At 43.2% G+C, this 14,713-nt stretch overlaps 1 protein-coding gene across 13 annotated transcripts in view; it reads right to left on the reverse strand.

Annotated features, from left to right (window-relative positions):
- Positions 1-14,713, reverse strand: part of Baz2a (bromodomain adjacent to zinc finger domain 2A) — a 40,587-nt gene that overhangs the window by 13,298 nt on the left and 12,576 nt on the right. For 11 of the 13 annotated variants that reach the window (XM_074083662.1, XM_074083663.1, XM_074083668.1 and 8 more), the window contains 9 exons: positions 8,365-8,502; positions 6,305-6,898; positions 5,265-5,450; positions 4,256-4,474; positions 3,295-3,744; positions 3,093-3,153; positions 1,963-2,071; positions 1,184-1,285; positions 829-1,039 (listed from right to left, as the gene is read on the reverse strand). In XM_074083662.1, the coding sequence (XP_073939763.1) occupies positions 829-1,039; positions 1,184-1,285; positions 1,963-2,071; positions 3,093-3,153; positions 3,295-3,744; positions 4,256-4,474; positions 5,265-5,450; positions 6,305-6,898; positions 8,365-8,500 (2,068 nt within the window). In that variant the 5' untranslated portion in view covers positions 8,501-8,502. Of the gene's footprint in view, positions 1-828; positions 1,040-1,183; positions 1,286-1,962; positions 2,072-3,092; positions 3,154-3,294; positions 3,745-4,255; positions 4,475-5,264; positions 5,451-6,304; positions 6,899-8,364; positions 12,606-14,713 lie in introns of those variants that run through there. The other 2 variants (XM_074083666.1, XM_074083673.1) reach the window with 2 other exon arrangements.

Consider the following 14,713-nt stretch of genomic DNA (forward strand, 5'->3'; position numbering starts at 1 on the left):
AGAGCAGATAATGAATACTTCCAACAGTCATATCAACACTGACAGCTGTTGCTTATATGCTCAGCTCCAGTGGTTTCCTCCACTAAAAATCTGATTATCTTCCTTTTTGGAATACTGAATATGGACATAAAATTTTGCAAACAAGTGTATTTTGTAATTGGTATTTTTGACATGGCAGCACCTATTATTTTGTTTCTGATATAGAAACACAGCCATACATCTTCATGGTTTTATCTGAGTTAGATATCATGGGAAGATGAACAACTTAAGTCTTCTCTTAAAATATAAGATTTACTCTAGGTCATATAGTCAGAAGATGGTAGAGCTGGAATTCTGAATGAGAATCAGAAGACTAAATTTTTCACATTCTTCACACCATGCCAGGGTAAATGCAATACTTACTGAAGGGAGAAAAAAAAAAAAAAAGACATTTCCCACCTGTCTATCCCACTAAAATAGTGCCAACTATCTTTAGAATTCAGGTGTGAATTCAGAATCTCCACAACAGTGGTAATGAGCAAAGAAAAAGTATACAACTGAAATCAGTATAAAGAAGGATCTTAAAGACAGGTAAGAAATGGCATGGAAGGCCTCTCTTCTGGGCCATATGACTGTATCTAGGGAAAGTGAGAGCAAGTCAAAGGGAGAAACTGGCTGGAAAAGAGGTGCCAAAGTGCTGGGACCCTAATGCTGCCTTCCAAGGAGAAGTGATTCAGATTCATTCTGTCCACAGATTCAGTCACACTACTGGGAAACCCAGGTATCAACAATTCAGCAATTTTTCAAGACACCTCATGGAAGGACAATTCCAAAGTAATACCACTGTACCTTGTGCCTCTGGTTTCTTTAGGAAGCGGCTGTCTGTCTTAGTCAATAGCTCAGGGATTTTGACCTTAGGTGGCCGACCTCGACCCCGTTTCACCTTGGGGATTTCCTTGGTCTTGGCCTTCTCATTGTTTCGAGGTCGGCCCCGTTTGCCAGTAATTGCTTGAATCCTGGATGGAATCTCCTCTGCTGAGAGCTGTACCCACTGCAAGCCCTAAGGAAAAGATGGTGTTACAGTGGGAAAGAATCAGTGCAGGCCAGCAGGCCCTCTGAACCTCCACCCCCACAAGAGGAAGCTACAGCTTGTTCACCAACTCTTCCTCAGAGACAAAATCATATTTAACCCTTAGGCCAGCACCTCTGGTGTGTCTCTCTCTTCAAAGAAATCTCCAACAGGCATACGGGGACTGAAGCTGAAGTGCTCACGACGGACACTATGTACCACATTGCGATTCAAGTACTAAGAGAGGAAGAAGTAAAGCAGTATTAATGAAACTATAGCCTTACCATGTCTTTGGCCAGAAATGTCACAAGCAGAATAGGCCCAGAGTTTGCTGTCACGGGGCCCAAGAAAAAGAGTGTGTATGTCCTTTAAAAATATAGTAGAGCTGAGGGCCAGTGGCTAACACCTGCAATCCTAGCTACTTTAGAGACAGAGATCAGGAGGATCGTAGTTCAAAGCCAGCTCGGGCAAACAGTTTGGATATATCTCAAAAATATCCAACACAAAAAAGCTAGAATGGCTGAAGAGGTAGAGTGCCTGCCTAGCAAGCATAAGGCCCTAAGTTCAAAACCCTAGTACCACAAAACAAAACAAACAAAAAACACCCACAGGAGAAACAGGGCGCTGGTGGCTCATACCTATAATCCTAGCTACTGGGATCAGGAGGTTTGCAGTTCAAGGCCAGCTCAGGAAATGACCAAAGCAAAATGGACTGGAGATATGGCTCAAGTGGTAGAGCATCTGCTTTGCAAGTGCAAAGCCCTGAGTTCACACTAGAGTCCCACCCAAAAAAACCCACAAAAACAAAACAAAAACCCACAGGACTAGAGATGTGGCTCAAAGTGGCAGTGCTTGCCTTACAAGTGCAAGGCCCTAAGTTCAAACCCCAGTAATGCCAAAAAAAGATAAATTACCTTGATAACTTCTGGAAATTGTTTCATCCTCTTTCCACAGGGACCATAATACCAGGTCTCCCCTTGCCATCGGTGGCTGCCCTTCTTGATGCGCACCTCTCTCCGCCACCTGCCAGAGAAGCACATGGGCCCTGCCACCAGGTCACACCCCTACCCACTCCCATTCCACCCAGGAGCCAAGCCCACTGAGCAGAGGACCCTCCCAAATCTGTCTCCCTAGTCCTGCGTGCAGATGCAAAAGCAGCATGAGACACGAGCTTGACTAGAAGGCAGGCTTGAGCTCTAGGAAATATCTCAGGGCCATCAGGAGGAAAGCGATAAAGTAAATTGCACTAGCCCAACCTCCATCCCTCCTTCTTAACAAAATTACTGAGATGAGCAGCAAGAAACCCTCCCTGATGCCATTCAGGGCAATTACTGAGTTTTAGTAAAAAGGAAAAGACAGAAGGACAGAGGATGGGGAAGCAAGCAGAAGAGTAAAGTTGCTCCTGAGACCATGAAATGACTCAGTATACCAGGGTTTAGTGAAGAACTCTATGTTTTGAGCAACAGATTATTTGAAGACTAAGCCTTATCTTTCTTTCAAACTTTAAGTAGTACTCAGATTTGGTGATGACAAGTAGCCTAGAGGGGTTAGGGTGGGGTAAGAACCAGAAGACAGTTATTTCCACAAGGCGCTTGGTGTCAGCTAGCCTCCTCATTCAGTCAAGTTACTGTTCCAGCACTTAACTCTCCCAAGAGTGTTAAAGTAAAAACAATCACAACAGAATACCCAATTCATTGGTAGTAAGCCACTCCTCATTCATTACTATTCCTTCTCTATGAAAAAAAGACAAGCCAGTTAGTTTGGATACCTGAGCCTTAGGTAGGGTTTGGAGATAATAGCTGGAGCCCCTTGATCAAGACTGAGTCACCACAAGATGAAGAAAGAATAGGTAAGGGAAGATAGACCCTGAGAGAGAAAAACTAGGGATCTCAGCCAAGGAATATTATGATTACAGATAATTGTCCTATAATCGACTCCTGTCTAGCCCATTCTTCCCCCACCTCAGAGAGAGAAGCTCTCCTCTTCCTAGAGTCATGCATTATAGTTGTTAAGGTCAACGCATGGAGCAATCTAGAGCATTTACCCATGTTGAAGGGGAAGACGAACTTCTTCTGGGGTAGCAATACGTCTCCTCAGGACATCACCTTAGAAGGAAAACAAGATACCTAAGTTAAGAGAGAGTTCAAGCAAAATGCTGAAATAATAGGCTACTAGGGAAAGAATAAATGAAACAATAGACATAAATTTTTCTTAGAACCAGCCAGGGGTAGACACTGGACACTCACCACTACCAGAAGTAGTGACCTCTTCTCCAGTGATCTCTTCCAGGTCAGCAACAGCTTCAGGGAAGGTGTGAACATCCTTACTTGCTGGGGAAACTGGTGGAAAAGCAGCTGCCGGAGAACTTACAGGGGAGGCTTGTTGGGAGGCCACTGGAGCTGTTAAGGAGACTTCTAAGGAAACTGCTGGGAGGGCTGCTGAAGAAGTAGGAGAAATCGTTGGAAAGACTGCTGGGGAGGCTGCTGGAGAAACTTCTGGAGAGATTTCTGGGGAGGCTGCTGGAGAAACTGCCAGGGAGACTTCTGGGGAGGCCGTTGATGAGACTGCCGGATGCAGTTGAAGAGTGGATGACTGGTCAGGGGTTGGATGGGTAAGGGGTGGTGGGAAGTTTGAAGCTTGAGTCTCCATTTCTTCCTGTTCTACATCACTGCTATTATTCAGGTCAAAGCTGTTATCTAGAATTCAGAGACAATGTAGATTAAAAAAAAAAAAAAAAAAAGGCTTAACATAAAAGATAATTTGTTCATTAAAACCTAGACTAAGCTAAACAGGGTTACTTCAAGGGCTTTTTCCAAGGGTTACAAAAAGCAGCAGCTCTGGCACACCCACCCACCACTCCCGGTCACTTATGAAGGTTGAAGGGCAAAGCTGCTGCTGCCATTTTTTTTTTTTTTGGTGGGACTGGGGTTTGAACTCAGGGCATGCACTACCAGTGCCCACTTGTTGCTGTCATCATGTAAAGAAACATCTTTTACCTGGAGCCAGAAATGCCTCTAACCTTCTTTTCCTTGCAAACTGCCAAGTCTCCCAAGTTCTTCTGAACTGAGGACACATGTCAGAATACAAAGGCCTGTGGCTTCTTTAGTTCCACTGTACACTATCCTTAAGGCCCCAACTATGGAACCTATTCTCTCACTTTTTTTCAGGTCAAGGACTTTATTTTTCCTACTTCTAGCCTCTACTTACCTTGCAGGACAGACTCCCCTAAGACGGGTGGAGAAGTGGGGCTGGCAAAGATAGAGGCTGATGTTTGACTATCATCTGCCAGGAGACTGAAGGCAGCAGCATTATTGAGGGAGGGACAATCAAGGGCAGAGATCACAGGGCTGTCTTCAAGAGGCAGCTTGTCCTCTGCACCAATCAGCTCTGCATCATCTATACCATAAAGTCCTCCACTCACTGGCTCTGTTTATGGGTGTGAAAAAAAGTCAGAAAGTAGGACATTGAGGAAAAAACAGCAAGCAAGAGTTCCTTAAGAAATACTAACCAAAAAATATCAAATTCTAGTTTCCACGTTGTGAAATTTGTTTTTTCTTAAGACAGGGTCTTACTATTGTATCTCAGACTGACCTTGAACTTTCCATCCTCCTGCCTCAGCTTCTGAAGTACTGGGATTATAGCTATACAGCAACTCACCAATCAAGACTCTTTTAAATATTAGGGGACGTTTACAGCCCTCTAAAAGAGCAAAGTCATGAGACTGAAAATGAAGGGAAAGGTATCAACCATGTATCTACCATAGGCCCTTATAAAATTCTAGCATCATTTATTATAACATAAAGTCTTTTTTTTTTTGGTGGAACTGGGTTCTACTGCTGGAAGTACATCTTTCAGTGCTAGTCTTTCTTATAATTCAGTAGGGTGAAAAGGTTATTGTTCATTAGATGTTTTCTTTCTAGTTAGTTAGAACCAAAATAGCCCAACTGTGTGGTAGTTGAGTCTCTATTCAGTGAATTATTACAGCCCAGGGCTCCTGGCCAAATGGAACACTGGGAAAGAACCTGGGAAATGAACCAATTCAGCTCAGAGTGCAGTTGGCCAGGCCAAGCCATTGGTCTGCTGCAGAATTATCTGGAAACCCAAACATCCCAAATTCCCTAACACTATCCCTCATTTACTACCTCTTCCAAGTAGTAGGAGCTGGCTAAGTACCCTCTGCTTGGATAAGTGGAAGGGATCCAGCTTCCAAGCCCACCTGGTGCCAAAGAGTCAAATGGCTCAAGAGAGTCTTCACTGAGGATTGGAGTGTCTTCCAGTTGATCAGGAAGATGCGAAGGATCATCTAAACAGCTCACTGTAGGATCAGGGACCAGGACTGAGACCTCTTGGTGTAATGATTCCACAGAGGGGACAGAGCCATTGTAGCCACACATCTTTAGTTCTAGGGAATTATAGGAGAGTGCAAAATCAAAATTGATGCCTTCAACTAGTTCTATAGCAGGCAGTTAGTTTTTACTACAAGGATATTTTTTCAATCAATGCTCATTGCTGCAAGAGTGCCAGTTAAGAACCAATCTCATCAAGATACTCTAAATAAGCAGAGATGTGCTAGTAAATCCAGTCCCTACAGTAGGCAAACAAAGGGGGAAAGGAGAGTAGGGCATGAGACAAGAACTCCACCATATTCTCAGATATCTTTCTCAACAAGTGGAACAAAGAAAACATCCTGTGATTTTACAGGGTGATGACCTTTGTATTGGTTATCAACTGCAAGCTAAGACTTTAACTATGTCGAGGGAAAAAATGAGGGTTGTCACATGTACCAATGCTAATAACAACGAAGAAAGGAAACTGAATAGACAAGCAATGGTATGCTCTATTTTCTTTCCTTCTTCACATACCAGTCATTACTAGGGCTCAGCCTACTTAGCAGCCAACCTGACTGTGCCATAGTTTAAATGGCCTCATCACCCACGGCTAATGCCCTAACCCTTTCATATATTTTGGAAGAATCCCTTCTTGACACAGAATTCCTGTTGGGGCTGTTTCTGGCTTGCCCACCTGCCCTCTCCAGGCCAGCAGCTCTGTATGAGCTTGAAATAATTTGCACTCCCACTCACGAGCTGGTGCTGCTGCCACAAAAACACCAGCCACTTGGCTCTGCTAATCACCAACATGCAAATCAGCCTCCACTGCAGAGAGCTGGAAAGACAAGTTTTCCTCACCTCAAAAAAACCACTGTCTCCCACAGCCCCATTTTCCCTCTCCCCACATAGTTCATGGGCCCAGTTATACCTGGCTGCTCTTCCTCCAGTTCCAGGCTGCCTACCAAGCCAGTGCCATTCTCTGCCACAACTGAAGCCAGCTCCTTTTCTGCTGCCTCATCAGGATGGATCCCACTGCCTACTCCCTGGGAGGGTGCAAAGGTCTGGATGCTAGATCCCAACATAGGAGAAGTCTGTGGGGAGGTGAAAAAACTTGGGGGTCCATTGGGCATCACCTCAAAATTCTGGTCAGGAAAGGAATCATATAGTTCCTGTGAGTCAAAGTTAAGCCCCATGGGACTCTGGGTACCATTGGCCCAAAACTCTTGGCTCCCAGCCCGAAGGTTAGTGTTGTGACTTGGGGATGAAGGTTGCCGGCTGCCCCCAAGGATGCCGTTGAGAGGGTACTGTGCCCCTGAAAACTGAGAGAGAAGGGGTGGGTCCTTGAGGTTGCTGCCAGGATTGGCAGATGGGTACTGTGAGTAGTTCCAGAGACAGTCATAGGCCACGTTGGGGTGATGGAGGTGTGAGGTGCTGGAGGAATGGGGAGCAGAGTTCAAAATCCCTGAAGTAGTAGTGTGAGATACAGTAGATAAGCCATTAACATTCACATCCCCATTCAAACCTGGTAGAAAAGGAGAGAAAGGAATCAGTTGAACCAGTTACGGTTTTATATATATACACAGTAATGCTACCAAAAGAACCCCAAAGTAATAGCTCTCACTAGAAAAAAGGGAAGGTGAAAAGGAGGGGGAATTCCCTGTTATATTTAGCTTTTATCTCTGGGGAACACCAATCCCAGACGCTCGTGGAGATAAGCTTAGCAACTGCTACTGAAGCTGTTGGGTAGGGGGCTGGGGAACTCACTACCACAGGAGCCACAAGCCGAGATGGCTGCTGCGGGCTTTCTATTAGATAAAGGTGTATGCAGAATCCCTATGATGACTTCACTTCTTCCCAACTCTCATTCCTTAGGGGAATTCTTCCCTTGAAGGAACATGACTGAATTCTCCAGGCCCCCCTTTCCCTATTTGGCCCCACAATGGCACCAGAAGGGACAGCCTCCACCTCACTGGCACATGCAGATCCAGCATTTCATACTGAGCTAAGAGTAGAATTTGCAGACACCACAGTGACAAGATTCCAGCTCAGAAAGCTGGGCTTAGCCCCTCCCCATATTACCCTGGAGGGTAATATGCAGGGGTAAAAATATTTCAGGATCAATGTTGAAGAATTCAACTCTCAACACTAATGGCAACTTCTGAGATGAGAAGACAATCAAATAAAATGAACAAAGATACTAAGAATGGGGGAGACACAATGAAATAAAGAAGCTTCCATCTATCTGTAAGTTCCTTGTAGAGGATAGGTAGGAGACATGTAAATAACCTGTATTTTTCTGCTGTAAGGAAGGGAGGAAAGTATGCGGGCTTTTCTCTGCTTCCAAGCAACATTAGAAAGGTAGCTGGTAGAGTTAATGGTTCAGAGTAACAGATAAGTCTAGGAAAGAAGCAACACTTCCATCTGAAATTATTAATTTCTTTCAGGGAGCTAAACCCTTCGTTTTTCCTACCTTCTACTCAAGGAAAAGAGGTGGCACAGGTACTTCCACCATCTGCCCTCTTCTCTGCAGCACAAACTAAAAGGCAGACACATACCAACCTTCACCCACTTTCCTCACCCCTACTCCTTCCCAAAGCAGCTTCTCCAACCTCTAAAAACAGCTTCTCAGAGGGCCAGTTCTTTCTCTTGCTCTCATTGGTCCACCCCAAGATTACCGGCAGCAGTAGCCAGGGAATAGGACTGATAGAAAAGCAGGCTAAGATGAAAAAGGCAGTATGTTTCCCGAACTCATCCCAACCTTAAGTCAAGACTAAAAATTTACTTCCATAAAGCACTAGAACTTGTTCTCAGAAGTTTGATTTCTCTACAGCAGCTGGAGTTCTGTGGATTCACTTCTTCCCTCACTACCTGGCAGAAATCAGAGTTGTAGGGTAGCTAGACCAAAATGGAACCAAATCTCTCCCCATCAACTTGCCCTAAAGAAATGATGCCCATTCCCTCCCCAGGGCATGTGGCCCTTACACTCACTTTTCCCTTGCTGGGGGAAGTTCATGGGAGACCCGTTAGTGTAGAGGCCCTCCCCTGAGGAAGGAGAGGGTTTCAGTCCTGAGGCAGCAGGTGCAGGGGGAAGGCCAGTAAAGTTAAAATGGTCGTTTGCCTCCATTTCTGCAGGAGGGGAGAGAAAGGGGGAAAAAAATACTGGCGGTTAAACAGGGTTTATGTCACCTGGAATTTTCTAGAGGGAATACCCCCTCCACTCCCTCTACTTACCCTTCTCCTACCTAGATTGATACTATGAGAAAGACTGGAGGGTGAGAAGACAAGGAAAATATGCCCCTACAGAAACAGCTGTGATTTTTTGGTGGGGCTTGAGTTTTGACAGGGTTCCCACTTGCAAAGCAGGCACTCTACCGCTTGAAACATGCCTCATTTTGTTCCGGTTATTTTGGAGATGGGGCTCTTTCGAACTATTTGCCCCGGTTAGACTCGAAATAACATCCTCCTTATCTCAGCCTCAGCCTCCCAAGTAGCTAGGATTACAGATGTAAGCCACTGGTGCCTGGCTGTGTGTGTGGGGGGGGGGTGTCTTTTTTTTTTTTTTTTTTTTTTTTACTGTGCTAGGGTTTGAACTCAGGGCCTTGTGCTTACTTACAGCAACCACTCTACCACTTGAGCCATTCCCCAGCCCCCCACGCTTTTTTTTTTTTCCTTTAGTTATGTTTCAAATAGGGTCTCCTTTTCCTGGGACTGGCCTCGGACCCTGGATACTATGTACCTGGGATTTCAGGCATGCACCACCATGTTCAGCTTGTTTTTTCATAAGGTTTCATTACTTTTTTTGCCCAGGCTGGCCTCAAACCAGGATCCTTCCATCTCCACCTTCCTTGTAGCCTGGATTACAGGTGCACTCTACCACACCTAGCCTTAGAAACAGTTTTTTATAGTCAGCTTTAGGCAGGTGTGCTGCCACGCACCTGTAATCCCAGCACTTGGGAGGCTGAGGCAGGATGATTTAGAGTTTGGGGCCAGCCTGGGCTACATAATGAGTTCCAGGTCAACCTGTGCTGCATGACAAGACCCTGTCTCAAACAACTAAATAAAAACTTTCAAAACTAAAAATAAATTTAATAAAAATATTAAAAATAAAAAGCAAAAACCCAAGTGTGATGATGCACACCTGCAATTCCAACACTCAGGAGCTGAAGCAGGAAGATCACAAATTCAAGACCACACTGAGCTACATAATGAGTTCCAGCCCGGGCTACATACAAAGACCCTGTCTTTATTAAATAAACAAAGCCAGCTTTATAGTGATTTTTTTTTTAAGTTAAAGATAATCCAAGATATAAGCCTGGCAGTGTCTAGCCTCTGTGTAAACTCTAGCCCTTTATTGCAACATTTAACTCTCTTCACCTTTTTGTGTTTATCTATAAGGTAAGGCCAGAGTCCCACTCCCAGGGTTCACAAAAAGTTCTCAAAGCCACCTTTTTGACAAGCAGCCACGGAGATGGATGGAGTGTTGGTAGGAAAAACATATTTGTTTTATTATACTTGAGCTAAACAGTGTCTACATTATCCCTCACAGCCCTAGACATCTGAAGCCAGTACAGTTAAATGACTAAAGGGTTTGAAAACAAGAATATATTTCAGCTGGGCACCAGTGGCTGACATCTGTAATCCTAGCTACTCAGGAGGCAGCGATCAGGAGGATCGAGGTTCAAAGTTAGCCAAACAAATAGTTCAGAAGACCCTATCTCAAAAAAACCCATCACAAAAATAGGGCTTGCTGGAGTGGCTTGAGATGTAGACCCTGAGCTCAAACCCAAGGACTTCAAAAGAAAAAAGAATACATTTCAGAAGTGACCATAACTGAAAAATTCAAACCATCTAGCAATATTCACCTTTTGTCCCGCCTTGGCAGCGCCAGAGATCAAACCTGAGACTTCACACACATAGGTAAGCCCTCCACCACTGAGTTTCACTGCCCTGATATTCTACTTCCCCTTCTGCCCCAGAACTGGGGCTTGAACTCATGGTCCACACCTTGAGCCACTCCACCAGCCCTTTTTTTGTGAAGGGTTTTTTCGAGACAGGGTTTCATGGAACTATTTGCCAAGGCTGGCTTCAAACCACCATCCTCCGGATCTCTGCCTCCAGAGTAGTTGGATTACAGGTGTAAGCCACCAGCACCGGCTAATCTAATATTCTTTTTTTTTTTTTTGGTGGTACTAGGGTTTGAAACCTTGAACCAGTCTACCACCCCTCTTTTGTGATAGTTTTTTTGTTTTTTGTTTTTTTGAAATAGGTTCTTGCAAACTGTTTGCCCGGGCTCGTTTTGAACTGAAATCCTCCTTATCTCTGCCTCTTGAGTAGCTAGGATTATAGGCGTGAGCCACCAGCGTCCGGCAATATTCTACTTCTCATTTACGGGAAATGCCATGCTCTCCAAGAACATAGGTCAGAAAGATGTCAGCAGTAAAGAAATTTAAATAAAGCCGGGCACCTATGCCTCATGCCTGTACTCCTAGCTACTCAGAAGGCAGAGATCAGGAGGATCAAGGTTCGAGATCAGGAGGATCAAGGTTCGAGATCAGGAGAATGGAGGTTCTAAGCCCAGGGAAAAAAGTTTGCCAAGACCCTATCTCAAAAGTACTCAACACAAAACAGGGCTAGCGGAGTGGCTCAAATGGCAGAACACCTGCCTAGCAAGCATGAGGCCCTGAATTCAAACCCCAGTACCACCAAAAAAAAAATTTAAATAAAAGTGTCCCAAAGAATATTACTCTGTTATGTTTACCATGGTTATTCCTTAATGTTTTGTTTTTGTGGCTAAAATAAGGGGCCTGTAAAGAAGAGCAAGATTCTGTAAAGTACAGTGGCTAAGGGACAGCGTGACCAAAAAATCTTTCACTCTCCTGAATATGACAGGATACACTACTAGGAATGATGAGGTGCAAAATTCTTGATCAGAATAAATATGACTTTGATAGAGCAAAGAGAAGAGAGAAGATGGGAAGCAGAAGACAGAATTATTGATAAAGCCTGACATATCAATCAGATACCTGTGATATACTAATGCATACTACTAACTTGATATGTGAGAGAATCTGTCTTGATAAAGAAACTCCTTGGATAATGTCATTACATTCTCAAGGGCAGAATTCACATAGGAAGGTTTCATTAACAAGTTCCAATACAAGGCAATAAGCAGACCTGGCTGATGTTTTAACCAACCTTTTAAAAATTGGTTAGAAACATATATGACTACTGTCCAAAGTTTGCCAGCTATGCTCATTAGCCAGGTATGGTGGTGTATATATATATATAATTCCAGCGCTCAGGAAGCTGAGGCAAGAGGATCACAAGCTTGAGGCCAGACTAGGCTACATACCAAGACGCTATTTCTAAGTAGGTAAGTAAGCACGTAAGTAAGTAAATAAAGTTATATTCATGAATATACTACATACTACAAATCAGACACTGTTAGGTATATATGTAAATACAACATAATTCCTGAGCATGAAATATAAACCCTGTGCAGTACGTGGCATGATAACTATTAAGATTTTTCAAGATTAAATACCATTAAGTATCTCTATGCTAATCAATTTTAACTAAAATTAAAGACATAAAAAGGCAATTTGTATTTGCTGATTTAAAGGGATAAACTTTTTAGGACTGATTTATCTTCCAAGAGTACTTCCCAGCTTCATTCTGAAGTTAAAGTAAGTAGCAGACCTCAATCTGCTGTGCATCCAAGAAAAAACTAAGTCTCTTTAGAGAAAAGACCTCACAGTCCTCCAGGATTTCCCTCTTAAAGGCCATTTCTCAGCAGTAGGAGGGTTGGGGGTCTGGAAAATAAGCATAATGATATTAATAATCCTCTAAAATGAAAGATATAAAATAAAAAAGGAAATTTCATTCCCTAACCTATAGGTTAGGTTCCTTACAGAGCTTATACCACAGACCTTATACCTTCCAGAGATCCTGGAAATACTCTGCCTGGACAGCCAGTTTCATCTGATCCCTACCTCCCTTCTTCCCCAGTTTTATGCACAGCCACACTTGCCTAGTGTGTTGGTGGGGGGGACACAGACATACATCTTTCCTCCTATGCCTTCTGGACTATACCTTCCAGACTCTATCTGAATCCCCAAGGAAACTAGTAAGTGACCTTCTCTGCTGCTCTGGGAAAGCACAGCATATCTTATTTCATAAATTATATATCAGTAACAATAAGTAGATAGCTCACAGAAATCAGAGAAGTAAAAGGAAAAGAAAGTTACCTGGTTCTGGAGGGTCTGTTTCCCCAGCTGCCCCTCTGAAGGGTCAAAGGAACCACAGCAATTTCATTTACAAGCTTCCTAGACACATAAAATAATCTGTGCTCTGTAAAGTCAGTATAGCCTAGCATGCTCTAGGTTCACTCTACTATTTACTAGCTCTTGGACCTTGGGCAAGTTCCTTAAACTTGCTGAGCCTCAGTTTCATCATATGGAAAACTTTAGTGTGAACTTCCCGGACTTGTGAGGGTTAAGTAATATATACATATATACATATGCGCAATATATACTTATTATGTACACTAGCAGTGTCTGTCACTCAGCACTCAATAAATATTAGTTATTACTTTTAGACAAAGTAAAACAAATGCTTAGTTTTCAAAATGATATTCAGCTCTAAAATTTACAACTACAATTTAAAACCATTCCTACTATGGGAACTACTACAAAAATAGGGATAATCAAGCAAGACCTCCTTGTTATATGCAACTTGACTCCTGATTTCAATGGGATCACAATATGAAAATGCAATAAACATGAGGTTATTTCATTTTAATCTTCCTACCCAAGATGCTTTTCAAAATAAAGCCTGAAGGTAAGCTCTGTCCTCCAATCCAGAGCTAATAAGAATAGTAAAGCAAAAGAGACTATCTCCTTTTAAACTAACAGGATTTTTGCCAAATGGAAAAATAAATCAGCCAGTACCCAACCCCCAGAATAGGAGACAACTCTCATGACCAGGAAGTATAACCAGGCAAGTACCCAGCCCAATCTCAATTGTATAAAAATGGATCTCTTAAGAGATCCATTGTATTTCATTTGTAAGAGCCAAAGGACATCTTCCCTTAAGCTTGAACAAGTAAGGCACTGATCACATGGCCAAACTGGCTGCTTTACTCTCAAAGAGCTTCTACCCCAGCAGGGTATAGTGGTGCAAGCACCTGAAATTCAAGTTTGAGGCCAGCCTGGGTTACATAGCAAGACCCTATCTCAAGAAAGCTTCTACTCTATAAGCCTATGACATGATTTTGACAGGGGAAAAAAAAAAAAAAAAAAAGCTAACAGTGCACAAACTGTTCAAATAGATATATTTCAACACTGTTGCAGGTCTCCTGCCTGACCAATTGCAACCCTCAAGTTTTTGAGGCTACTATAGAAACACAAGACACATCAATACCCTCCATGGGATAGTCCCTGCTGCTCTGGGTTATTCTTCTTGTGTACTACACCAAAACTTCACAAATGGGAGGTTTCTAATTTGGGAAGGGAGAGGGGTGAGTTTAAATTTTAAATGTTTACCTTGGCTAAGCAGCAAAGGTAAATTCTAGCCTACAGTAAGTAAACCACACCACTGTATTTTAGCTTTACAATTGTGAATGTTATGAAGACAAGTATGGATTATATGCTTAATAAAAAGAGTCCCAACCAGGGGTGACTGTGCTCCTTGGGGGACATTTAGTAATGCCTGAAAGTGTGGGTTACTGGCATCTATTAAACAGAAGCTAGGAATGCTTCTAAGCATTTTTTTAAAACACATAGGACAGCCCTCCACAACCAAGACTCATCTGACCCAAGGTACAGTGTCAAGGTTGAAAATTTCTGCTCTAACACAAAAGCTGTTCCTGTTCTGTTTCTGTCCCACCCCCTGGGGAACTTCTAAGTTTTCACTACCCCCAGTTCCTAACATTGGATGTAGGGATCTTTGACTTGTATCTAAAAACCCCTTCTCCCATACTAAGCCATCTTCCTCTACCAAAAAGAGTTTCAAGTGCCAACCCACAAAATTGACATGCTGTTATATGCCCATTCTGACAACCCTGTTAACAAGCTTCCTTGGAACTCTTGACTCAAACTTTAGCATGTACCAAAGGAGGCTCATTCTCTTTCAAAATGCCCCTTCCTTAACCCCTTTCTCAGCCAGAGCTCTATGTGAGACAGAAGGAAAATAATGAAAGAAGGAAAATTATACTAAGGGGAGGTGGGTAGCAATTCAAGTTGCCATACCCAGGCTGCTCAAGACAATACAAAGGTGATTTTTCTGATCTTATTCTACACTGTAGATTCTACAGCATCAACTGGATAAAGTCCCACTG

Source organism: Castor canadensis, chromosome 8 (genome assembly GCF_047511655.1).
Source record: "Castor canadensis chromosome 8, mCasCan1.hap1v2, whole genome shotgun sequence".
In the NCBI taxonomy this organism is placed as follows: domain Eukaryota; kingdom Metazoa; phylum Chordata; class Mammalia; order Rodentia; family Castoridae; genus Castor; species Castor canadensis.